Source organism: Nanorana parkeri, unplaced genomic scaffold, assembly GCF_000935625.1.
Source record: "Nanorana parkeri isolate BGI_ZX_2015 unplaced genomic scaffold, ASM93562v1 scaffold1293, whole genome shotgun sequence".
Classification (NCBI taxonomy): Eukaryota; Metazoa; Chordata; class Amphibia; order Anura; family Dicroglossidae; genus Nanorana; species Nanorana parkeri.
In genome coordinates this window covers 217230-243158 of record NW_017307561.1, presented here as the reverse complement: position 1 = coordinate 243158, position 25929 = coordinate 217230, and the positions used below count along the sequence as shown (strand labels likewise).

The following is a 25929-nucleotide window of genomic DNA, read 5'->3' as shown; positions in this document are numbered from 1 at the left end:
ACTGGCTGCTATGGATAACAAATACTGCTCTAATCGGATTTGATTTGATAAATAACATCTTATATTGACAGCATGGTTAAAGCAGATTTTACACTACAATGCAACATACGCTTAATACATCAGGGCCCACCCCCATATTAAATCCCTGCATTTACTGCACAGCAGAGTGTGAAATCATGATCCTTCCAGTGACATCCTAGAAACGCGCAGTATCCTAAATTCACAAGAAGATGCTCTAGCACAGTGCAGGAGCATCTTCCTGCAAGATTTGGTTTCACCATCACCAAGGCACCACAACTGGAAGCGGGTAGGTAAGCTAATGATATTTTCTAACTGTTTTCCCCTCTTTTTTTGGCCAATTTAATGGGAAGGGGGGAGGCTGATGTAATAGGAAGGTCCACTTTAAAGTGTCACGCAAATTGGTTTATATAAAAGAGTAATTTATTAAATCTGCTCATTATCTCCTACACAGGTCAAATGCTGTCCAGGAAATCCTTTGAAGGACACACTGGGACACTCATTGAAGCAGTGAATATGGCAAACATTCATTGGTGATGAATCACTGTCAATTCAAACAGGTACCTGGAAGAGTCACCTGCAGTGAATGTCTAATTTACTGCTTCATCAATATCCCCAATGTTTAGCTCACTATGGATGTTATCCGTTAATAAGCTGCAGATTATAAGGTAGTATAAATACAATGCCAAATATCACATTCAGTAATATTTGTAATCATGTAACTTAACATATTTATACATAGGTTAAAAAAAATTCTACTAATTAAAGTGACACTAAATGCAGGAGTAACATTTAAAAAATGCCTTCAAGTACCTTAACTATTAAGAAAAATGTATCTTATTTGTGTAACCGCTGTAAATCCTCAAATCATCTATGAATTGGTGCTGACACTGTCCTTCCTTCTGGAGGGTGGCTACTTTGGTCCCCCATGGTAGCCACCACTCCAAGCTCCCTGCTGTGATGGACTACAATCTCGCGTTTAGTTTACTAATTAGTATTGAGATTGTAGTCCATCACAGGAGGGAGCTTGGAATGATGGCTACTTTACAACACACACAAGGACCATGGGGGACAAATGTAGCCCCCCTCCAGAAGGAAGGACAGTGTCGGCACCAATTCAGAGATGATTTGAGGATCTACAGCTGAGTCATACACAAATAAGATACATTTTTGTTAATAGTTAAGGTACTTGAATGCATTTTTGAGATCTAGCGCCCGAGTTTAGAAAACTTGTCAGTCATTTTAACTTTTTAAAGTCCAGTCTAAAAGCAAATTCCTGCTATTCCCTTTATAGTCAGAAAAGCCTCTCCTGTGCCCCTCTCTGAATTGTTCTGGGTCCTGAAATCTCCAACTTCAGGGTAGGCCCCAACAACTGCAATTCCCCTGTCCAGAGAGAAAGCCCTTTGGCTAGCTTCTCATCTCTGTGTTTCGGTAATGCACATATGGTATCACAGTATGCGTTCATTAGTTAGGTCCAGGTTTTGGTGTGCTGGGGGTGCATTGGTAGCCCATTTAAAATAAAAGGGCTGCCTTAATGCAGCATATGTTAACATGTGTGCGGTAACGCACCCTAAAGGTGTGAAGGGCCCCTTAAAGGGTACTATCACACTTTTACTGGACACATAGAAGACAGTTGGGTGAGGCTTAATCCATATGTCAGTGAAGTTATGCCTCCAGTAACAAAGTGGAACTAAATCAGAGAGGGCCACTGGCTTTTCTGCCCAACAATGGCAACAACAGCCATCTTGTGGTACTTGCTCCTAGGTAGGACATTTAGTTTTGAATATTTAAAAATGGCCAAAGGTTTACCTTTGAGTAACTTATAATTGAAGCTGACTGTCCCTTTAACTGAAAATGAATGTCTCCGAAGCATAGCAGATGCAGTTGTGAGGACTGGACTCATTTCAAAGACTGCAGACAATACATTTCATGGGAACTAGCAAGATCAGGATGGTTCAAGTCACAGCCTGCTACACTGATATTCCTAGGTTCTGGTAAAGAGACACAATAAATATGGGTTGAGATTAATGAATGCCTGTGTCCATTGTGTACAGATGAAGGATGCACATAAGAGTTGGCTACTGGAACATTTAACATGCTACAAATTGCATTAGAAAGTTAGTGTAATCATTTTAGTCAATTATACCTTTAGGTTTTTCAGTTGTTTTTCCTTTACGAGAGAGGACATAATACTGTCAAACAAGTTAGCCAAGTTCCATGGCTGTTCTCCAGCGCATTTCATGCAGCACAACTGATGACTCACTTGGTGTCCCCTGTGGAGTACTTCCCCTGACCTGAATGACATTGCTAGAGTCCAATATTTTATGAAATGTCCTCCAGGAGGCCACTAGCAGCAGCTCGTCAGATCAGAGTGATTTTGCTTTGTGTGGCCGCTGTGCCATCTGCTGGTCCGTTCAGGAAAAAAAACACTCACAGCAGCATTTGCTGAAATAAGGCCAGAAAAGCTTCACCAGGTAGTTTGGTTTAAACACAGTGACAGCATAAAGGCAGCTGGACAAAGCCTGTGAATAGCTGGGTCTGAAGACCTGAATCCTCTGCTTGAAATGCACTATACCGTATTTGCAGAACGGTGTTAAGCGCTAAATGTGATACACACTTGAACGCAGCGAGTAGACGCCTCATGTAGAGAATCTCTGCTATGTATAATGTAAATTGACAGCACAGAAAGAAACCGGGCTTTGTCTGCTGTAATGAATGTGCATAATTAATACTAAAGCAATTTTCCAATGTGATCATTTGTGAACACGCCCTTCTAATGATAATTTAAGGTATATACAGTTAAAAAAACAAAATCTCAAGTTCTCATGCCAAACCTTTAAAGCGAGAGACTGCTGATTGCCCATAAAACGCCACTGTACACCCAGCATTTCAAGTATTGCAAGAAGTTAAGGACACTTGATGAGGCAGCTGTACACACCCATGCCTCGCAAACACTCAAGCTTTACTGGTTATCAGGATCACACATGAATCAGCAGGAATGGGTACCTTCAACACCAGAGCTGCTGCTCAACCTTCAAAACAGATGCTCGCACTATCTACCTGCACTGTACCTGGCCTCTCAACCGTGTAAAGTGGCATTGCAAGAGACTGGGGAGCATCCCTTCTATTTTGGATAATAGAGGATTTATAAAATAATTTAAAAACAAGTCCAGGCTACTAGTAAATCGTGTTTCCTTGCATCGAAATGAAGGAAAAGTCTAAAATTCAAAGTTTAAAGAGGAGAATCAGTATTACTCCTTATAACATCATTCTCTAATCAGAGAACACTGTCCTCAGAGGGTCTGGCTCATCCTTGTAGCAGGAACAGCACAGTCCCGTGTCTCCTACCCATGCATGGAGAGCTCTTTCATCAGTAATTTTGTGAGTAGCAAGACATGACATGTACAAATCACACTGTGGGCGAGTGGTTCTTCTTGCTCTGGATGCGCTGCAGGACTTGTATAGTGTCACGTATTAAGGCTTCAAATATTCCGTCAGCCAGCTGCATCTTTACAAAGAGTTCATCCTCGTCGTAGTTCACCCATTGCGCCTCCTCCTCGTGCAATTCCTGCACCTTTTGGTAGAAATGAGAGAAGTTAAAAATATAATAGTTCGTGTAAATTTACACACAGAATTGCAGGTACCAGACATCCTAAGCAAGTCAAGTTCAATAATAAAGGAAATCTGTAACATGAATAATGCATAGGCTGCCAGTTATGACCTCCCTTTAAGAATGCTAGCTGCCTGGCTGTCTCTGGCTTCACTAATAAGAGTCACTAACCAGGAACGAGCATGAGGCCGGCAAATTACCAGTAAAGTCAAATGCCTGATCCTCATACTTGGCCCAAGATATAGAAGCTAGTAAGATATGTAGGTTTACGTATTCCAGGTCTGAAAGTAAGAACGGTGTTACTGAAAGCATCAAACCAATTTTTTTCCATCTACCTAGCAAAGCATACAATTTCTTGAGATGGTTTGATAAATGGCGGATTGAGATCAGATACTCACTCCCTCACCCCAGCATGTACAAAAGACTGGGGTGAGGGAGTATCTATTTTTATATAGAGATTTTTTTGTTGTTGATTTTTTTTGTGGTCTGTGTCCCATCAGAGAAATTCACCTTCACTTCCTGTCCAAGAAATACAGGAGGAAGTTGTCATCTGTACACCCCATTAGAAATTCTTTTTTCTTTATCTCCTGTTCTCTTGAAAACACTATGATTTCTAATCATAATAGAGACACAGAAACCATAAGTAAACTTCTGCCCCTAAACCTTCTATACTCTATCCAGAACATTTTGCTTATACATACATTTACAAAATACTGGAACTATCCAAGTAGCTGCTCACTATGTATGCAGTGGCTAGTGAAAACCAAGTGATACCCAAGATTTCAATCATTGTGTGTGATGAATGGACTGATTTTGACCTTCCTTAGGGCCTTTATCAGCTATAAAGCAGAGAGATTATCCACCTCTTTGGTGGATAATCTCAAATCTCCTTGTGAAGCCTAAAACAGGACATAGTATGCTGGACTTGTATTATGCAAAGTTCTGGCTCTGCAGAGACTCATGGACCCCTCTTCCTTCCTGAAGCATTGCCAGCCTTACAACCCTGCAGCACTAACAATCTCACCATCCTGTTCCTGTAGCCTAAACCAGTGCCAGCCTCAACATCCTTCCTAGTCTGAAGCTGTGCCAGTCTCCCCATACTGCTCCTATAGCAGTGCCAGCCGTAGCCCTTTCACTGACTCAGAGGCAGTGGCACTCTTGCAAGGCTGTTCCTTCCACTAAATGTTCCTGTCAGAGCCTCCAGTGTGCAACCTGTCACCCATGGCCACTGCCAGCCTCCCCACCATCAGCCATAGGCACTGCTAGGATGAAGGAGCCCAGGGCTTTGCCAACCTCATCCTAGAAACATCACAGGCTGGTAACTAGGCAGCCATTTCGGTCCCTCACTTGTGCCAGAAGGAGCAGGTCCAAGGATCAGAGGGATGCTGAATGGGTAGACAGATGGAGAAGACTATCTCTACAGGAAGCTGGTGGGCAGGTTACTTTGAAGCACTCACCCAAGACTCCCAGGAGTGTAGTTAGAGAGAAGGGGTGGCAGAGGTTGCACCTGTGCACAATTCTCAGTGTTACTATCAAACTGGGAGACTCCATCAGGACAACAAGGGTAGCTGAGCAGTGCCCTTTGCTGACCCATCATGAAGTGGCTGGATGTTGTATGTTGGGAGCTTCTACTGACACGGCTGCACGGCTTATGGATTCCTAATTCAAATTCACAATGTGTGTAGTGAATGCACATTGGGCCCCCTTCCCCTTGAAGCCTATGTGCACTGCATGCATTAGGGATATGCCGTTGGTTTCTGTATTTTCGAGCATTAAACCAATTGTTACTTATGTGCAACATATTGACCGTATTGCCAATGTGCAAGGTTACAGAGGATATAGAATAACTTAATGTGATTCACCGACCTGCCCTAGCAAAACAAGTTAAATCTTCACTAATGCATTACTTTTATAGTGCCTCACATATTTCCAAATAACTACAGACTCGTGTGACTAATGTGCTCACTAACTAATAAAATAAATAATTACCTGCCCTACCTTTTTCCTAAATTTTATGATGGCTGACAGTAAAGTTCACCTTATCCACTAAAATGTGTTGTAAAAGAAAAATAAAATGAGATAATCCAATCAAAAAGCAAGAATGCCCGTGGACGGATTTAAAAAAATAAGGTTCCAGAGGATTCTGAATTATATGAAAGTGTATTACAGAGGAGGAAATTAGGGAGGTACTGATTATGTGAAAGGAGTGGCTACTCCCTACCCTGGATCAAAATATAGTTAATAATGCTTTGCATACATGTTCTAACAAGTACAATAATCCTTGACCTGATAACACTTTAGCAGCCATGTGAGAAACCCATGATGTTCATTGAAAACCAGCCAATCGAATGAAAATGTGCAAAAGGACAACAGACACACAATTCTACTTTGTGATACAGCAAACAAGAAAACTATAAAGACAAATGTATGAAACTGCAGTCCCCATTAACAGGAGAAAGAAACAAAGTTAATGAAAAAGTCACTCACACTCCAAAGCGATGCCAAATCAATCTCTTTATTGACTATGGTAGTGTAACATCTCAGAGCATTACACTAGGCTAGTCAATAAAGAGATTGACTTGGCATGGCTTTGGAGTGCGAGTTACTTTTTACTGGTTTCATGAGATTTGTGGAGGCATCTGCAGTCACTGCTGCACCCACCCCGTTTAATTGGGATTTTCCGGTCAGGAGTGCGATGGGACATATTGAATCTTAAGAAACAAAGCTCATACGCACTGCTGTGTGTGGCATCTTCTCACCACCAAGAATCCCAACAGGTGCTGCATACAGCAGCCCATAGAAGTCAAAGCTGACTGACAGCCTGCATTCGGGGAAGGGAGTCCGCATGCATTTACGGCGTATAGCTGAGCATATATATTGACTTCTGTGGGAGGCTGTACACAGCACCTGTGGCTCCATGGCAGAGGAAATATTCCAGAATTTATGTTGTACAGCCACTGGCGGCTGTGTGCAAAAGCCCCAATGCGGCAATAGGCAAATAATTAAAAATATTTTTTTGTTCCTTTTCTACTTTTGTGCAAATGTCAGCCTGTAATAAAAATCACAGCAAGGTTTTATTACCCGATGTATAATACTGCTAAATTTAGCATAAAGAACATCTGGTCACGAAAGGGTTGATATAGAAATGCATTGCAGAAAAATCCAGTGAAATTAAAATGCTGGCAAGCAAGAAGTGACATTTTTATTCATCTGCCCCAGTGTGCATCCCCCCCATGTGATAGGTTTGATGATTGATTGATGAATGATTAGACATATAGCTGTAAAGCTCCGTCATTCTTGACAGAATCAAAGGTGAAACAATTGTAAATGTAATTAAAAACCTGGAGGTAAGCCAAACCATGCTCTTAGGCCCGAATTACATAGGTGCCTTTTGTTTGCATGAAAACAATGGGTGCGATCAATCAATACAGATTGGAACAACGGAGCCCTATAGCCAAGCTATTGTGTTTTACTTATCCAGCAATTGATGGAGGTGCCCTCCGCACACCTTTCAGCAGTCCCGGCCAACAATCAAATAAATGGTGCTCGAAGTAACTTCACGGATGGCACCGTGCAAAACACAAGATTGAAGAAAATAGGTCACCAGCACTCCATAAGTTAAAATGAATGAGTCCTTTTAATGGACAATGATGTCACAGAAATCCAACATGAGCCGACGTTTCGGGGCCACACAGGGTCCCTTCTTCAAGGCAAGAGATGTGACCCTGTGTGGCCCCGAAACGTCGGCTCATGTTGGATTTCTGTGACATCATTGTCCATTAAAAGGACTCATTCATTTTAACTTATGGAGTGCTGGTGACCTATTTTCTTCAATCTTACTTATCCAGCACACATTTCTCAGTGGAAATCTTTTTCTCAGTCTTTTGCCTGGAGTTCAGCTTCAGTTCATACAAATTACTGGAGGACCCATTTACACTTGTGTGTTGTGGCAACACACCTGCTCTATTTGCGATGCATTGCCATGCTATTCATTGAGAATGGCACCCTAACGTATTGTACAGTACAGCCTTTCGGACGGCAGTGCACCACAATTCATATACCAAGTCTTGTGGTGCGCAGAATTGTTAAAACAAAAAGGGTCATATGCATTTTCTCAACTGTTACCAGAACATTCATTATGAATGGGCTGCCGCAATGCAATACATGTTAACGTGTGCTGCAACATGTATTAATGCAGCACAAAGAGTAAATGGGCCTTGACACATTAAAAAAAAATGTTCCTCACCAGAATATGATCCACTCTGTCTCTCTTCTTCCTTCCAAACTTCATCATCCTCTGCCAGTCCATTTTATGATTTTGTTCCTTCTTTAAACTTAAGAGATTAAGAACTTCGCTTGTCAGGAAAGACTACAAAAGAAAAGAAAAATCTCACCAACAATGCAAATGCATGCAAGACCTTTTTTTCCAGGTATTTATATAGCGCCGACAATTTTCGCAGCACTTTACATAGTGCACATTCACATCAGTCCCTGCCCTCAAGGTACTCACAGTCTAAAGTCCCTATCTCACATGCATACATACAAGGGCCAGTTTAGTCAGGAGCCAATTAACCTAGCAGCATGTCTTTTGCAGTGTGGGAGGAAACCGGAGTACCTGGAAGAAACCCATCCAAGCACAGGGAGAACATGCAAACTCCTTGCAGATCGTGACCTGGCCGAGATTTGAACCAGGGTGCCACAGTGCTGCAAGTGAACCAGTTATATAAACGATGCAGTACCTTCACTTCCTGGATGTTATTGGGATCCCTCACCCGTCGGGAGTATGACGGGGTCACCCGTACAGGTTTTTTCCATGGCGGTTGAGATCCTCTGGGGTCGGGAGAGCAGATTTCTTCAAATATGTCCAATGTTAGGTCGAACAACATCTGCAAAGGATCACATAGGGTATTTAAAGCTGGTGTAAGTGGCAAGCGCCACATTAACAAAGAAGATAGACCCGTTTCAGGTCTATCTGTGCCACCCATGTCAGTTTTATTTCATAGTGAAATAAAAACAAGCACAGGGTTCCACGCCTTCCCGGCCAGATCAGACCTGGTGTACAGGATGTTCACTGTCTGCTACTAACCTAGCAGATAACTCTCATGTCTCTCTTCCCGCTTCACTCTATATAGGCAGGGAAAGCTGAATATAGGCAGGAAGGTGGAGCAAGCAGCTCTAGCTCTCCTGCTCTTTGTTATGTCTGGATCTGCTCCGTTTTCTCAGTTAAGAATGGTGCGGGCTTTATGGCAATTTTTATTATTACCCCCATTGGGTTCAAACAAACTTGTTCTGCTTATTTTTTGAGTTAATGGGTCAGTTACAACGGTGACCTACTTCTTTATAGGCACGGTGGGCTGGACTCTGCTCTTCATTCTCACACCGTGTGAAATTGTTTCGGATCTCTGCAATGTCCAGGCTTAGCCGTTTCCATCCCCACAATTCATCCACTGCTGATTGAACCAGCTGCTCCGCCTCCAACGCAGAGTGAGGAACAGCCATGGTGAGCTCTGGTGGGGAGATGGGCAGAGTAGGCTTCAGAGGTGCTTCAGATCGAGGTACTAACATACTTGGCTCTGTCACGGTTCCGGCTGAAGGAGCACGTTCTAAGCGTTGTTTTTTATGACTACTCAGTCCAAAATCCTCCTCAAACCAGTCTGCATCTTCTCTGAGCACTGACAGTATGCTATGGCTTGGGTCAAACTCTTCGACTTTCTGTTCGGTAAAAGTATCATGGAAAGGTCCCTGGTAAACGAGATAGAGAGATCTGATAGAGACATCTTACGTTTTTAGTAAGGCACAAAACATTAAAGTTCAGCACTAGCCAAAACCTTTTGTTGAGTTTTTGATAGAGTAGATATAGCTGGCTAAACCGCTTCTACAGGAGTATCCCAGTTTCATTTTATAACAAGCTTGTGGTTGCAATAGAAACTTGTTTTAACCCTTTGGATGCCACAATGTGTAGAATGCTTTAAAAAGACAAAACAAATTCATTGTTAACATTATTCCTTATTTTACTCACCAGTCTTTGGTGCTGATCTTGTTTTGGGATCTCTTCTGAAACCCGAACAGTGTGGAATTCCTGGTTGCTCTGCTGAATTTTCTGTGCCCGCTGATTGCGAATATTTTGGAGGTAGGCAACGGTGTCCTTCAGGCATGCTTGCAAAAGGCTATCTGAAATCGTGCCCACTTCTGGGGCTCTTTTGTAGGAGTTATCCTCATGAAGTTTCTCAGTGGGCTCTAAAAGAAAGTCCTGTGGCTCCTTATCCAGAAGTGCAGTATCAGTGATGATGTCCACTTGCAGCTCCTCTTGTATGGATGTGGTGTGTAATTCAAAAACACTAGATTCTGCACTTTGCGAAGGGGTCTTCTCTGGGGTTTTTTGTTCAAAGTCCTCGATTAAAGGAAGGTGGCCATCTAGATAATCCCTATTTACAAATGCTGTATCTTCTGATAAGATGTATTTTCCTGCTGATGGGGACACAAATTCTTCTTCTACTAACTGACTGATTTTGTATGGTGGAGCAAAGATTCCATGAAGAGGAGAGCATACAAAATATCGACTTCCTCCTAGTGAGCCATCATTGTTGCCTTCAGATTTGTCAAGCTCCACCCCAGCCCATATGCCTTCTGCAAAGAGGGTTTCTCCTTTAAAACGTAGTGTACCAGGTTGTACGCCACTAACTAAAACTCTGTCTCCCAGCTGTAACATTGCAAGTGGGTCAGTTATGTTACTAATGGGAAGGTGTTCTAGTGAAGGAGGCTTGACCTCGCTGAAGTCTAGAATGTGAGGACTAGCCGATTTTAGCTCAACGTTATCCTCTTCTTTCTCAAAAAAGCTATCACTATGTAGCTCCCTTCCTGGTGTTGTCAATGAGACATCAAATTCCTCACGTGGAGTTTCAGAGGCTGACAGCTTTAAGGGTACAGATGACTCAAAATCCTCAGAGTAAGAGTGGTCTTTTTGTGGGGAGATGTCATCCTCTGGAGTCTCGCTCCTTAAATTAAGGTTCAAGGTAGGCAAAGGTGAGATGGACCTTTGGCTTTGTGTGTCGAGCACATCCTCGGGAATCTCTGAATGTATACTGGACACAGGACTGTCATGTGCCGAGTTTGGTAAAGCCTCCCTGGCTGGGAGTAACAGAGAACTTGCAACAGATACATCTTCCTTGCCAGTGAAATGCTGCGGTACAAGTACAGGTTCATCAGGGATACTCTCCGTTACAACTTCATTCCTGCTGTCCAAAGATTTCTCTTGTTTGCTGCTCTCTGCTGGAAGATAAATGAAGTGCTTGAAGTAACATAAAATAAGTGCCCCTTCCTCATACCCAGTATAAATGTGGCTGGATATTGCAGCAACAATAGCCCCTACATTACTACTTACCTTCAGACCTGGTACTGATGTCTGTTATGTGCTCGCTCTCAGCTTTAAAGGAAGGAGTGATGTCAGCTCTAAGGAATAAAAAATAAATGATCAATTACTTCCAAGATGGAGCACAGGTTAGTCAATGTATTAGTATGTAATAAAGGACAGCTGCATCAAAAAATACCTTTGTAGGTAATCAGGTCTCACAGAAAATAAATCCTGGTCAGCTTTAGTCACACTCTTAACACTGGGTGGTGTTGTAGCTTGTTCCCTGCTCAGTTCATCTTGCGTCTTCTGAATGTACTCATCATATGACTGCAAGAAATAAAGACACATGTCAAACCTCTGCACCGCTGCTCAAAAATCAAATATACAACGATGGATTGTAAACAAAAAAGTTTCATTTTTAGCCTGTTTTTCCATTTGAACTGTACACAACTATGGCAGCAAATATCAAATAGATTGTACATGGTGATCATTTCTATATTTCCCATCATGAAAAAGATTTTGGCAACCTTAGAGATTACTACAATACTTCACAAAAGGACAAACATGGGACATTATTAAATAGGAAATTCCAATTGATACTACAGCACACATGGCAAGACTGATATTACAGATATTTTTTTTTTAAACTTGCCTGAAGCTGCTGAAGTAAGATGGCTTCCTGAGCTCTCAGTCTTTCTTTCTGTCTTCTTTTCTGTTCTCTCTTCAGGTTTTCCACAACTGATTTGCGTTTCCTTAGCTCTTCCTTTAGCGCTCGGATACGGCCCTCGATGTCACTTTGGTCAGATGTGGCTTCTGAAAAAAGAACAAACTAATTTTTGTCATTACCAAACAGGGAGTGAGGGAACAGGTCCCCATTGGTTAAGTTTCTCCCCTCAGTAGAGAGATTTCCTTAAAAGCAGAACTAAATGCACCTGCCTTACCTCCAGTGCAGCAATGTCCACAAGCTCCCTCTGCACCACTAACATCTTTACTTCGGGTTCTGATGTCTTTGAGATGAATTGACATATGCGTGCATGCCAAAATGTCTCAGTGTGCAGAAAGTGTACACTGAGCTGCTCATGTGCAGTTCAGTATAAAATCTAAAGAAACTTGCAGGTAAGGCAGAATTATTGCAGAAGAGACGTACAGAGTCTCTTCTGCAATAAAAGCCTTCCTGCTAGCAAATTTTCTTTTTATTAACTAATGTTCCACTTTAACTTATTTTTATCTTGAGGACATGACGTGAAAGGAAATCTCTCCAATGGAACAAACAATAAGAAAAAAAACTGACGGGTTCTAACCTTTCCCTCTCTTTCCAAGACAAAATGCCCCCCTTCCCCCCCCTTTCAAAAAAAAAAAAAAAAAAAAAGGTTCAACAGGAGGTTGGGAAAGTAAAGGCCCCATTCACACACGAATCGGCCTGCACGTACAGCTCCGTGCTGCGTGCGGGGCCGTACCAAGTAGCTGCCGGGATGGACAGGTGCTGCGTGTGATTAGAACGCAGCCCCCATCCTTCTCTATGGGGCTACGCGGCCGTACGCCCCCCTACGCTCACCTCATTTGCAGGTCAGTAGGGGTAAAGGTTTTCTGGCCGGGATGCATACATGTTCCATTCCGGCGGCGTATGAATACGATCACCCGCACCCCTACGGACCTGCAAATGAGGCGAATGTAGGGGGGCGTACGGCCGCGTAGCCCCATAGAGAAGGATGGGGGCTGCGTTCTAAATCACACGCAGCACCTGTCCTTCCCGGCAGCTACTTGGTACGGCCCCGCACGCAGCACGGAGCTGTACGTGCCGGCCGATTCGTGTGTGAATGAGGCCAAACAGTGTTTATAGGAATGGGAGGTAAAAGTGAACACTTACCTTAGATGCGGGAAAAATAAGGATCAGGATGAAGCTTACAGTACTGAAACCAGAAACAACCTGCTTCATGACCACCACAGGGCAAACTATAAGTATTGAGACCAGAAACATCCTGTTTCCCGAGGATTAGAGAAACTTTCAGGATTGAACTCATCCATTATGGCTGCAACCTCCTAATCGATTATTCAATAATAATCAATTATGAGAATAGTTGTCAACTATTCTCATTATAGATTCGTTGGTTGGATCCCCTAGTTCTCTCCTCCATGCTGGGAGGAGGGCACAGCAAGCAGTGGACGGGTGCAAAAGCCAGCCTGTTTTTGGCTATTGCAAATTGAAATAGCCAATAGCAGGCCGGTTATTGCACTAGCCCACTACCTGCTGTATTTAGATTCAGCTGCCGTCTGTGGCATGTTGTCACTGGCAGCTGACATTTGCTGGCTGAAGCTATTCAAGCACCATGTATGTGCTTACAACACAATTATTAAACAAAATTTTTTTTTTTTTTTTTTTTTATAGAAGATTGCAAAAAAGTGGATTTTTGGTTTTGGCCGGACAAATTCTGCTGTGGGAGGTGCTTTGCAGTGCCATTCATTTGAATGGCACCCCAAACACGCCACCCACCCACAGTGTGATTGCTTGCACTGGATCGCATGGTACCGCAAAATTGTGCATGCAGTTTTATTCTGAAGTAAACTTTATGTTTGTAACACTGCATTTGTGTATTCCATTTTAAATTAAGGATGGTATTTAATTTTTTTATCCGATCCAAAAAATAATTGGCCAACTAATTGATTATGATAATATTCATTAGTTGCAGTCCTATTATCCATGACTAGCTAGCTAGTTGGCTAGCTAGCAAAACTCCCAGGATTTAACCTCCGGTATGAATCAACTAGAAGCCCTTGTTCTGTTTGAAGAAAAAAAAACCTAAAATAATAAAGCAGAAGATATGGCTACATCCATTCTCCTGAGGACACCAAGCAAAACTGGCAGGTGTAAGGTGGGAGGGGTTATGTCCTTAATATTTGCTTGCCTAGTGTCCATTTCTCCTAGAAGCAGCAATATAACTACCGTATTTTGCGGTCTATAAGACGCTCCGGGCGATAGGACGCATGGCTTCTGTGACAGAAATTCTATGACAGAAATTCTGTCACAGAAGCTGCAGTTAGTGACTGCTGAGACAGGTGGCGCTGTCTCAGTAATCACACAGAGCAGACGAAGAACGTCGTTCTTCGTCTGCTCAATGGGCTCTATGGTGAGCTCCTATGGGGGATCGTGACGGGTCACAGTCCCGCAGAGGAACGGGGGACCCAGAAAACCTCGGCGGGGGGGGGCGGACACTATCGCCGATGCCGCTCGATTTAATACAAGGGATCTACTTAGATCGCTTGTATTAAACTAACAGCGGCTCCCACTGTACATTCAGCTCTGCTTGTCAGGAGCAGGGCTGAATGTACAAAAAGAAACTACTCACCCAGCGCCCGAAACTGCATGTCCCGGGTGTCGGGTGATAGGTATTCGCTCCATAAGACGCAGGCACATTTTCCCCTCCTTTTGGGGGAAAAAAGTGCGTCTTATGGAGCGAAAAATACGGTACGTATCCGAATTTTTCAGAGCCGTGTCCCTCAAAGGACAATAGAGACATTTTTTGTATAACTTGAAATGCACTTGAACTATTAAGGTACTTATAATGCGGACTATTGGTCACCGGTATATAACAAAGAGCATAATGAGAATGGAAAGAAAAAAAAAAAAAAGAACCCGAAAAACCTATTACCTGAATATGTCATAGACAAGGATTCCTCAGACCAAGTGTGAGAAAGCTGGTGAGGCCTCAATGTAATGTGCACATTTTGTCTCCCAGATTTTGTACTCTCCTTGCTGGATTCTAATTCCGTTTGGGACTTGTTGCTCCTAGGGGGAGACTGTTCAATCATACACATTAATATTATCAACATGCAAATTAATTCTGTGTTCACATTAACAGCATGACAATGAATTCTGTGTTCACAATTGAAGTGTTGTAGAGGTTGTGGATAATATAAATCAGCAGTGTAATGAACATCAGTCCAAATGAAGGTAAAGGTCCCATTGGTTCAAATTTAAAAAGTTCTACAACAGATCTACTTGGTCAAAAGGAGGATGTTCACATGTGTAACATAAAGTCAATGTGTGGATATTAAACGTACATTTGCCAGGAAACCATTAATATGGTGATGTAATACAATGCTTTCAATGCTGACTAATCTTGTAAAACTTATGCGTCTGTACTAAAATGTGAACCGCACTGGATTTAGGAATACCACGACAGCTGGAATTGCCCCAGTCTGCTTCAGGCGACTGAAATGCATACGTTACTCTTCAAAGTAAACATTTGGGTCTCGGCATACAGCTGGCTTTTACTATAAGTTCATGTCATTCTACCCAGCGACCGTTACCAAGATCTAAACGATGATCAACAAAGAGTCTTATTTATCGTAGCATAATGCAAACACTAGACAGCATTTAAAAGGTGGATGTGCCGTTCAGAATAACCCATCATATTTCATACTTTCACATTTCCACCTATACAAGAAAGCAAAAAAAAACAACCTTTCACTGCCTTGGGTTGCCTTCCATTTTAAAGCTCACTCGGTGCGCTAACCCGCATCTTCATAGTTTTTTACATCCATCAATAAAATGAACATGTCTCTTATAAGCATAAATTCAAAACTGTAAATAAGTGAACTCTACCACATAACCTCACCACCTTCTTATTATACATAAAATTATTTGTAAACCTCTGTAATATATGTGGTATACCCAATGTCTAATGAAATGGAGACTACTTTAACTTTTTTTCCCTGGAAGCCAGGCATGGACTGATTCTTTAACACCAAGGGGTGTTTGTATAAGGTGTTCTTGAAGATCGGGCTTTGTATGGCCTCACTAAGCTCAGAGTGAATGAGGGCTATTTTTTGAAATGGCAATATATGAAACAATACTTTCCAATTCCATTTCAGGTAGTTTTCTTATGCCAGTGTCACAGAAACAAAATAGCAAAGTTAGAAAAAGCCAATTCAGTTTCATATTTAGTTACCTATTAATTATTATTTGCCAAAGAAAATCACAGAAGTGTCCAGCGCATTTTGGGGACTCACCAGTCCCCTATTATCACAGCTTGTAGTAGCAGAATAAAGCCTAATTCAGGACTGTGTGGCCAACACTGTGAACAAGGCTTCCTACATGTTACCATTTTAGTTTAAATCATTTTATTCAGGGCCAGTGTGCTTTATAGTCTTATTCTGCTACTGCTCACTTCATCTTTTTGGAATCACTCTTACAGTGACCTCTGCTGTGTCCTCACTATATAACCTGCCCTCACTATATTACGTTAACACTTCTACAATCTATTTTTATCTGAATAATAAGTACTTTAAGTTTTGTTGTACATATTTACCTTCTTGCTGAGAGCAGATAAGACCAGATCTTCAGAGATGCTGCTGTGTTCCCCACTCTGCTCGTGGATCTGTTCAGCAATGGGTGATGGTTCAATGCTCTCTGAGGATAAATATTCTGGTGGGGGACTTAGAGAGGTTCTAGTGTGTATTGCAGGGCTCATTGGAGTTGGGGAGGCCTCCCTGCTCCTCTTCTCTACATGTTACAGAAAGAAAACAGCTTGAAACAGACTTGTAATATTGTATTTGCACAGGTAAGAGTTCAAATTCCATCTCAGTAATAGTGGACTTAATAAATGTGAAGTTTCAGGGCCTGTTAACACCATCTCCAGATCAGAATGTTTTTTTATCTGCACCAAAAAAAACACACCAGAACACATCAAAAATACGCATGACACGTTTGGAGAAAAGCATCCAGATCTGGTCTGGAGATAGTGTAAACAAGCCCTCAGACCTATTGTTGTCTGGATTTTGAGTCCAGCAGGTCCTATAATGATTATCTTAACATAAAAAGGTATGCACAAACATACATATAATGTATTTAGGATTACAGAGTGGAAGAGGTTATTAAAAAAAATAAATTGCAGCAAAGCACACAAGTGTGAATAAATAATTAAAAAGCTGAATACTAATATTACCAGGGCTTGAAAAATCGGCTCATCCTCTCGTCTGCGACGAGAGGACGCTGAAGCTGGACGACTAGCTTCCCGGCTGGCCGTTGTAATTAAACGTCCGGCAACTTTACATTCAAGCGATCGGGCGTCTAGTGACGCCCAATAGCTTGTATTAGCTGCGGGTTTACTGCCCCCCCACCCTCCCCGCAGCCGTCACTGTTGTGCCACGGCTGCTCAGTGACAGGACATCGGGACACGATCTCCCTCTGATCTCCTCTCCGGTCCCCGAATGTGCAGGAAGTGATGTATATTACATGCTGACTAGTGAAATGTGTGACTGACTGGTGAGGCACCCTAAAATTATTCAAGTCCTGAATATTACCAACCAAAGTTAAAGGAAACCTGTCATGAGAGAAACATGGAGGCAAATACTGTGGACACCCCCTTCTGAAAATTCTAATTGTCCAGCCACCATGCTGACCTTTTGCCTTACATGACTCCATCATAAGACAAAAAGCATAGAGTGTTCGAATGCTGACCTACATTTGAGAAAAAAAAATAGCTTTCCTGGACAAATACTACTGAGAGTTATAGGCCGGGAAAATTACTGCTGTAAATGAGTGGCAGAAAAGAGTGAGAATTCCTTATCTCTATAGCTGTTGCAGGGCTGCAACTCAGTCGTCACTGTAGCTAACGCATCAGCATGACAGCCAGGGGACTAGCATTCTCAAAAGTTAATGTTTAAAGTACAGTAACAGCAGCCCCCATATACCTCTGACAGGTTTCCTTTAAAAAGCATGGATGACATATACAGTACTCTCAAAAGAAAATCAGATATTTTAATCAACCAACGCCATCAGTACATGCATGTCTTACCTTCTTGCACAGTCTCTTCTCCCTCAGTGCTCTGACTTTTGGTTTTAACTCTTGGTTTCTCCCAAGCAGCCAGTGCCTGCTTCTCAATGCGCCTAATTTCCAGCTCTTCAGCATCCAGCCTCCTTTTCCACTCCAGAAGCTCCTGTGCATGTAACCTCCTCTGCACCAGCTGCTGTTCCCGCTTTGTCAAGAATCTGAGGAAGGATTCTGCGGTTAGAACCATGGACACTCTAGAAGGCACAACTCACCCAGGATAGGGAGGGATGAGGGAAGAGCAAGCAGAGGAAGGAGGAGGTAGGAGACACAACATCCGCATGCTCTGCCTTCACTAGCCCCCCCAACAGCACACTGTCATGCTCCCAGGATTCAATACCACTATAGCACCTCCCTACCCCCCTCACACAGTGCAGGGAGCAGAGGGAAAGGTGCTGTTACCTGAGCAGCTGGCGGCAGATATAGAGCTGGAATTTGGGGTGAAGTTTGGGAAAGCACACACTGAGAGAGGCCCAGTGCTGGGGCGTAAAGACAGAGAAGAAGCAGTGAACAGGGCAGATGTCTCTACAAGAGAAGGAGCGAAAGTTTACCAAGAGAGTGACACAGAGTAACAGAGTGGAACAGCCAAAGGTCTGCAAGGCCAGGACCACAGCAGGGATCCTGGAGGATGCCAAGCAGAGTGCAATTGAAAGAGGCAAGGAAGTCACAAAGATCTAATTTATTCAGGTGAGAAAGAGAATTATGAAAAGACCAGGGATGAGGTTTGAAAACAAAAGAACAGTGTAGAATAAAACACATGGCATGATAAATCAGCAGGAAGAGATGTCTCAGCAAATAATTTACCTGTCATTAAAACTAAACTGATGTAATTTTGTGAAAGACATCCAAGGTTGTCTACAGCATACTTTTAGTTTTGTATTGTAGTGTTTCCTGGCACCCCAGCAAACTTTCTAAACCCATCATGTATTCTGTGTCAAGTTCTGACTCCTGGGACTTTCTGAGGAACAGCAAATCAAATAAAGTCAATTCAAGAGTGTCCCCGTAGGGCGAGCATAATTATTCCAGTGAAGAGATCATCTTTGGAAATATCCCTTCCTTCTCTCCAGAAAGGCAAGGCACACAGATCTGCCTAGACGGAAGGGACGCAGTGGCAGTACATATGGAAGATGGGTATTTGATAAGGATTGTATGCCCCATGTTTGAGAAGATTTTGGAGAATAAGGAGGCACTCTAATACAAAACTAAACTAGATGTGCAGGTACCTTTGGACATCGTTTTCTCTAACTAGAAAACAATAAAATGACAGTCTAGATTTAATGACAAGTGAGCCATGAATTACTATAAACACTAAACAAATCAGAGACACAGAAAAACAAGTAATAAATATGGCAGACAAAAGCGGACTAAAAAAAAATGTTGAATCAACCATATGGCAATTATTTCTTAATGGCAACTCTGTGATTTTGGTAACTTGTCCCTATGGCCTTGAAAGCCTGAGGACTATGTTTGTTTGCTAACTGAAATTTTTTTTTTACATTGAGATGCCCTCGTAGGTAACAGAATAAACAGTTAAGTAAAGAGAAGAATACAATGTCTAAAGATGGTTTGCAGACACCAGATCAGATGTAAGGTTTATCAATATGCTACAACATAAGAGGGGAAAGAACAAATCAATCAGTAACGCTGTATGTACTGCTCAGGAAATAGAAGGAGCAATAGTTACTTGGCATCCATGTGGCTGTGCATTTTGCGGAGCTTCTGCATGATGCTGCTGGTCTCACTGCCAGAGACTGACACAGGAGAGGGACTCCGACTCTCCGCATCAGAGGGAACTTGGCTTGATGGTGGACTGAGTCGAACATCACCTTCACTGGGCTGTCCCTGCACAAGCAGAAAACATTTATATTTATACATTTCATCCTGTGCAAATATACCAACATGTATTCTATATCTGTGTAGTTACAAAGAAATCCCCTTTTTGGTATACTGCCTGTTGATAGCCGCTACAAATCACAATGTGACAACGCAGGTACACTGTTCTTTGAGAGTCAGTGTGTCTGAAGAGTTTGATATCTGTGTAGTAAAACATAACAATGGGGGACATGTTGCTTTTGGGGATGCTGGGGGACAAGGATGTGTTACTAAAAGCAACATATAAGGATTTCAGGTTAAAACTGAATACTATCCATAGTCTTTCATTCACTGGTTTTACTTTAAGGATTGTAATGTATGTTGAGGCTAGCACAGTTCATCAGGTTTCCTTTGATACTTTGAATATTTATATTTGATTGAATAAATAATTTACAATGCTAATTTGCTGAGGGAAATGTAAGAATACAGCTTTCTTCTGCATTATTATATGCTGTAGCTGTAAATTATATTTTGTGATTTCGAAGTAGTCCAAGTAATTCATCTAACACACCTTAGATTACATCTAACCATGTCATCTATCTATAGAAAATGTAAACAATGACTCTTTGATTTATTGGAGGAAAGTGTTGTGTTTTCAGTGAATGTTTCAAAAAAACATAAACCAGAGATAATCAATGTAAAATAAGGGCTAGTTCACACCACCCACAGTGTGTTCAGGCCTGGTCCTGGCCGGAAGGCATTGTGGCTGATGTGAACTAGCCCTGATGGTTGCTCTCCAGAAACAACACACACAATCAAAAAGGTGGGTTGTGGCATGCTTTGTATTTTAATGAAAATCCCAGAACTAGCAACATGAAAATAAACCCACCTATTGTAGACCAAACAATCTATCTGGCTTAATTCGTCTCATAATAACCATACATAAAGTCAGAAAGAAATAAAAATACACACCAACTGCCCACTTTCTGCAGATTTAAGCTTCTCCTGTAGCCGCAGTGTGCTGTCCTGGATACGCTGAATCTCCTCTTGCTGTTTCAGGATAAGTTGCCTCTCCCGGCGTGCAGCTTTGTTTGCTTCCTGCAAACGCTTGATTTCCGCCTAAATAGAAACTCTGTATTACAGAATGTACAGAGTTAAATATACATGGCGATCTATTCCTGGATAAACATACCTGTTCTTGCTGGAGTCTCAGTAAAAGGCCTCGTTGTCTCTTCTTCAATGGTGGCATTTTGTCATCTTCTCCCTTGTCACGCAGACTTCTGAAAAACATTCAATAGTCAGCAATAAGGTCACACTGGTGTTAATCGAAAATGAGGGGTGGCTTGGTACATTAGGATTAGCTTTGAATATTGGAATTCATTAGAAGTTCCAAACTGGAACTGCAATAATGATGGCTAAATCTACCGGAGCCGCAGTAACAGTCCAGTCACATGGGTATGCTATAACCTAGCTGCAAGTAACGGACTAAAAGTAATGGAATTAATTTGCTTCCGTGACACTGTTGGATCACTGGCTTGGGTGACTCCTGAACCGGGCTGCATTTGTTAAAGTGAATCTATGACCTAAACTTTTTTTTAAAATTTGGATAGGGTGGGGGGCAAGGATTACAACTACTGCTCATTTATTACACTAACCACCTCATATGTATTGGAGATTATATGATCCATTTTAATGCTGTTGCAGATGTGGGAATGCGACCATGCTTCATTACATTTCCATGTGCTTCTAAGGGTTTCACCAACTGCGTATATTTGATGATATATGACCTGGGTCATCCAGCTAGGTGTCCATTTGAACACCTGCAATTGTTGATTTACTCTCGCTGGATTTTTGAGTGGCTTCTTAGGGACCAATGTATGTTTTTAAGTGATTTTATAAAATGTTTTATTGCATGTGCACATTTTGTCATTTTTGCACAAGTGTGTTTCTCCAGTGTCTTTCTAAGGTAAAAGTAAAGTATTGTTGTATCCTCCAAAAGAATTTTATAGTGCAACTGACAGTATATAATAAGAACGGCGTTTATGTGCTTCAAACCATGGTAAAGGTTCCTTCCTTGCCTTGCACGCGCAGTGGTGCGGGTTCACTTATACCATACACTTTAAAATTCCAGCCGATCAAGGAGAGGGATTGCAGGCGACAGCACAGGCTTTCAGAAAATTGGTCAGAAAGTGAAGTAGACAGTATTGCTGTGCATGTTTAAACCAATTCTAAATTAAAGTAAGCAGTTTTAGAAGTAATAAGCAGATACTCTGCCCATGCATAGGCAAACAAACAACTTTCAGTACCAAAGCATCAGCTCTATATGGTGGGATGGAGATTCTGACTGCTCAATTACTTCATCTTGAATGCGTTTTGGGATTATTTCTGTTTATCCTAAAAGACCTGTGCATTTCTTTGAGAATAGTGTTGACTCTCATTAAAGTAACAAAAAGGTGGAGATATCAACTCCATGTGTTCTTAACTAGGGCTATTTCAATAAAAAAAACAACAAAACTACGGTCCAAAAGGTTTTTACCGTTATCATGATACCAAAAATAATGTTTTTCTAACAATAAATGCATAAACATCTGTAAGCATTAAGATAGATAAGTAAAGGCAGGGTTTGCAATGTAGTCCTTATAAGCAAATATGTCAGATCTAAAAGCCTGAAGATCCAGGGAGCGTTTAAGGGAGCTGGCCATCTGGCTCCTGAGGCTTGTCCAACCATTCAGTTTTACCTTCTCTGGTGTTCCAGCCAAGCAAGCTCTGCTTTAGTCTTCTCTTTCAGTGCTTTCTGACGCAGGCGAAGGAGAGCAGCCTGGTGTGCAGAGCGCATTTCTCCTTCTTGCATGTATTGCCGAACCATCTCCATTGTGAATTTCCAGAAACTGTCCTGTCCACTTGAAAAGGGGCCACTGAGCTCCTGTGCAAGATTCATTTGCATGTAATTATGTTAGATACACATTGAAATGCGTTACAGTCACCTTTACACAAAGCTAACTCTCTAGTCTCACCTTATCAGGAGTGCTTTCCTCGTCAGATTCATGTCTCCGACTTCTCTGTCTCTCCAAGCTACCGCGCCGGTGGGATTCAGAGGGAAGCAGAGAACGAAATGATAATTCCTCAATGCCCTCTTCATTAGTAGGAACTGCTGAGGTAACACCTAAGGAATATACCAATATCAATGTATAACTATTAACACATTTTGGCCACTGACAAAAAAACTGTATACACTCGTAACAAGGGAAACATTTCATTATGCTGCTAGTTTTATAAATCAATGAAATGCAATCAGCATACCAGATAAATGACTGGTATGAGATGACCTGAGAGAATAAGGTACCTGTTGTCTGTACTGTATACCAGAATTTGGGTTTGATATAAGCTGGCATCAATATGAGCAGGGTCACTGACTTTTTATTGAAGCTCAGTGGTCTTACTTTCACGGACATACAAGGACTGAAGCACAAGCGCTGTGCATCCTTTGAAGGAAGCAATGCACTATATACATACACACAAATGTGGTTTGTGTATATAGATCTTCAGTGTATGCTTTTGCGAATATACAGCACATGCCTTTGTGCATCTAAAGAGGCTTATATACAGTACGTAAACACACACAAATCATAAGAACCATTGGATTTCTTGATGCTGATTTACATTAAGTTGATCTGACTTAAGTCTGTTTAAGAGATAAAAAAAAAAGGATAGGTCCTGCTAAAGTTGATCACTAAGCATGACCTCAAATTACCTGCCAAACCTCCCTCTCCCCCTTAACAGCATGTCCCAGCATAATTGTTTTCTTTTACTTTCGTATAGTAAGAAACAGCTTTTAATATTCCCTATGATGTCATCACAAGGCTTGTAAAATTCTTGCAGGGCAGCTGCAGGGACAACAGATAAAAACGTAATGCCCTAGGTCAGGGGTAGCCAAACTCCGGCCCTCCAGCTGTGGTGGAACTACAAATCCCATGATGCATTGCAAAAGTATTACAGACATGACTCCTGGAGAGAGATGCATCATGGGATTTGTAGTTTCACCACAGCTCGAGGGCCGGAGTTTGGCTAGCCCTGCCCTAGGTAATATCCTAATGATGTAGACACAGCCCCAAGATCTACATCTCCCAAAAGCCCTTTCCCTACACAGTGTCTGGACAGGTTCTCGGGAGTCAAGACAGCAGCACTTTTTTTTTGCTAGGAAAGAGATCGATGTATGCACTGAGGGCATTTAGACCACACATACCCTTTAATAAACAAGAAAAGGTTTGTCTCTCTAAACCTACACAAACCTTTATCGTCAAGAGAAATGCTGCTGTCCCCCTTTAACGCACTCCCGTCTGGTGTTGGCAGCTCCTCAGAGATGCTCTCCTCCAGATCTCGCTGACTAATGATTTCCTCCTTGACAGATGAAGGTGGTGGACTTTCCTGTTCACTGCTACTACTGCAAAAATCCAATACAACAATTGTTATCAAAAACAGCCAGGTAAAATGCACAGCCCTCAGCAACAGACATGCGTGTGTGTCCTACATACCTGTGAGATTGCTCTTTGAAGCTGGACACACTGCTTGAAGGCTGAGAAGATGGAGAGGCAGAGCGAGAAGTCTTTTTTCTAATATAAAGAGAACAAATACTGAGCCATGATTCAAAAACAGCCTAATCCATCTAGATGTGCCAAGTAAGAACTGCCTGATTTGGCACATAATAATCAAGTCAGGGTGTGAATAAAATGGTTACAACCAAAAGTTCTCTAAAGTAGTGAACATTAACTAAAAATTATAGAAACAATGTGATACCTTATACCACGAGAGCGATGGCGCTTTTGCTGTTCCGTGGAAGAGATGGCAGCAGGGTCTGAGCTGGTAGGAGACAAGTAATCATGGTCCACAGCCTAAAAAAGGGAAGCAATACCATGTCATACAAAAGGTAGAGGTGCTTTTTCGCTTTTCAGCCTATTATATTACAGAAATATTTCTGGAGTTGTCTAAACTGTAGGATTTAACTCAAACAGGGTGAAGGACTGCAAAAAGATAATTTTGCTGGTTAAAAAACCTTGACATTTATACATTTAGTTAAAATAAACATACATATTTAAGTGCTGGAAGGGCTAATGAAGAGCCCTGCTTCCTATGGGGTGGGGAACTTGTTACAAAAAAAACTGTGCAAGAAAAGCATGGGGCCTGTATCGCACACAAACACAATTAAGAGCGAAAACCAAATCCATCTGTAATCCATATACTAAATCTAACACATGACAGGCTGAAAAAAGCATATGAAGTCACTACCCACCTCTTGTACCTGGACAACATTTTGCGATGCAGAAGCTTCCAGCGTCTTTTGGAAACGTTGAAGCATTTCTGCCTGTGTCTGTGGGTAAATTAGGCTTGTGAGACTTGATAAATTACACTAGAGCATTTCTTAAAGTAGTATTTCAGAAGTAGCAGTACAAAAAGAAACATTAATGCACCCCTAAAGTGGAACGAAATCTTAATCATGTTCTTGGAACTCTTTCCATAATGTTCACGTATGCATCTACCATTTCTCTAGTTTTCCAGGTGCGGTGTCTTCTTTGTTCAGCCATTGCTCAGTCACTAATGACATAACTCTTAGGACAATGGAATTCCTGTGCATATGCATGACAGCCAGTTCTCACCATCTTACAGATGCTTGGATAGTACCCTGTGCTACATATGTGTACCAGTCAGTGTACAGTTAAAAACAAAATGTTAGCAGGAAAGTAAAGTTGTATTTTTGACAGAAGAACATAAAAGCAAATATTCACAAAGCTAACACTATGAGAAGTATTAAATCATATTAAAAGTTAAAAAAAAGTGGACTATCTTTTTAGACAAGTCCAATAGGATTAGAAAAGTACTGTCACATGGCTAAATTAAAGAGCCTCATCTTTGTGTCAAAGCTTTGTGAATTGAGCCCCATGTCTCTTTTGCTATAAAAAACTTTAATGGCTTTGTTGTAAAGCCGACAGTCGGCTCTACAAGTTTAAACAGACTCCCGGCGGTAAAAGTCGCCGGGAGTCTGTTTAAACAGCCCCGATGCTGGCGACGTACACTGTACGTCGTCAGTCACGAAGGGGTTAATAAACTATTTAGTTAAAAATTCTGCTTTAAGAAGCAGAGGTCCAATCATTTAAAAAGCAAAGAAACAAATGTACACGCAATTCAAGTACAAAGAAGGTTATTACCTAAAGCACAAAACATAGGAAACAAACTGGAAAACCTTCAAAATTAGATTTAGGTCAATTAAAAAGATAACCAACTTGTCAGATTTGCAAATCTGGTAAGCTGGTAAA

The 25929-nt window shown here is 41.7% G+C and overlaps 1 protein-coding gene across 1 annotated transcript in view; it reads right to left on the bottom strand.

The window, feature by feature from the left end:
* Positions 1-3227: 3227 nt before the first annotated feature.
* Positions 3228-25929, bottom strand: part of CEP350 (centrosomal protein 350) — a 41080-nt gene continuing 18378 nt past the window's right edge. The window contains exons 22-41 of the mRNA XM_018569154.1: positions 24909-24986; positions 24416-24510; positions 24154-24231; positions 23911-24059; positions 22636-22784; positions 22360-22544; positions 20814-20901; positions 20594-20740; positions 19494-19645; positions 17777-17970; positions 16289-16482; positions 14627-14774; positions 11632-11792; positions 11176-11306; positions 11010-11077; positions 9648-10897; positions 8963-9370; positions 8368-8514; positions 7875-7997; positions 3228-3592 (exon numbers count right to left, since the gene is read on the bottom strand). Coding sequence (XP_018424656.1) covers positions 3428-3592; positions 7875-7997; positions 8368-8514; positions 8963-9370; positions 9648-10897; positions 11010-11077; positions 11176-11306; positions 11632-11792; positions 14627-14774; positions 16289-16482; positions 17777-17970; positions 19494-19645; positions 20594-20740; positions 20814-20901; positions 22360-22544; positions 22636-22784; positions 23911-24059; positions 24154-24231; positions 24416-24510; positions 24909-24986 — 4110 coding nt within the window. The 3' untranslated portion in view covers positions 3228-3427. The remainder of the gene's footprint in view (positions 3593-7874; positions 7998-8367; positions 8515-8962; positions 9371-9647; positions 10898-11009; positions 11078-11175; positions 11307-11631; positions 11793-14626; positions 14775-16288; positions 16483-17776; positions 17971-19493; positions 19646-20593; positions 20741-20813; positions 20902-22359; positions 22545-22635; positions 22785-23910; positions 24060-24153; positions 24232-24415; positions 24511-24908; positions 24987-25929) is intronic.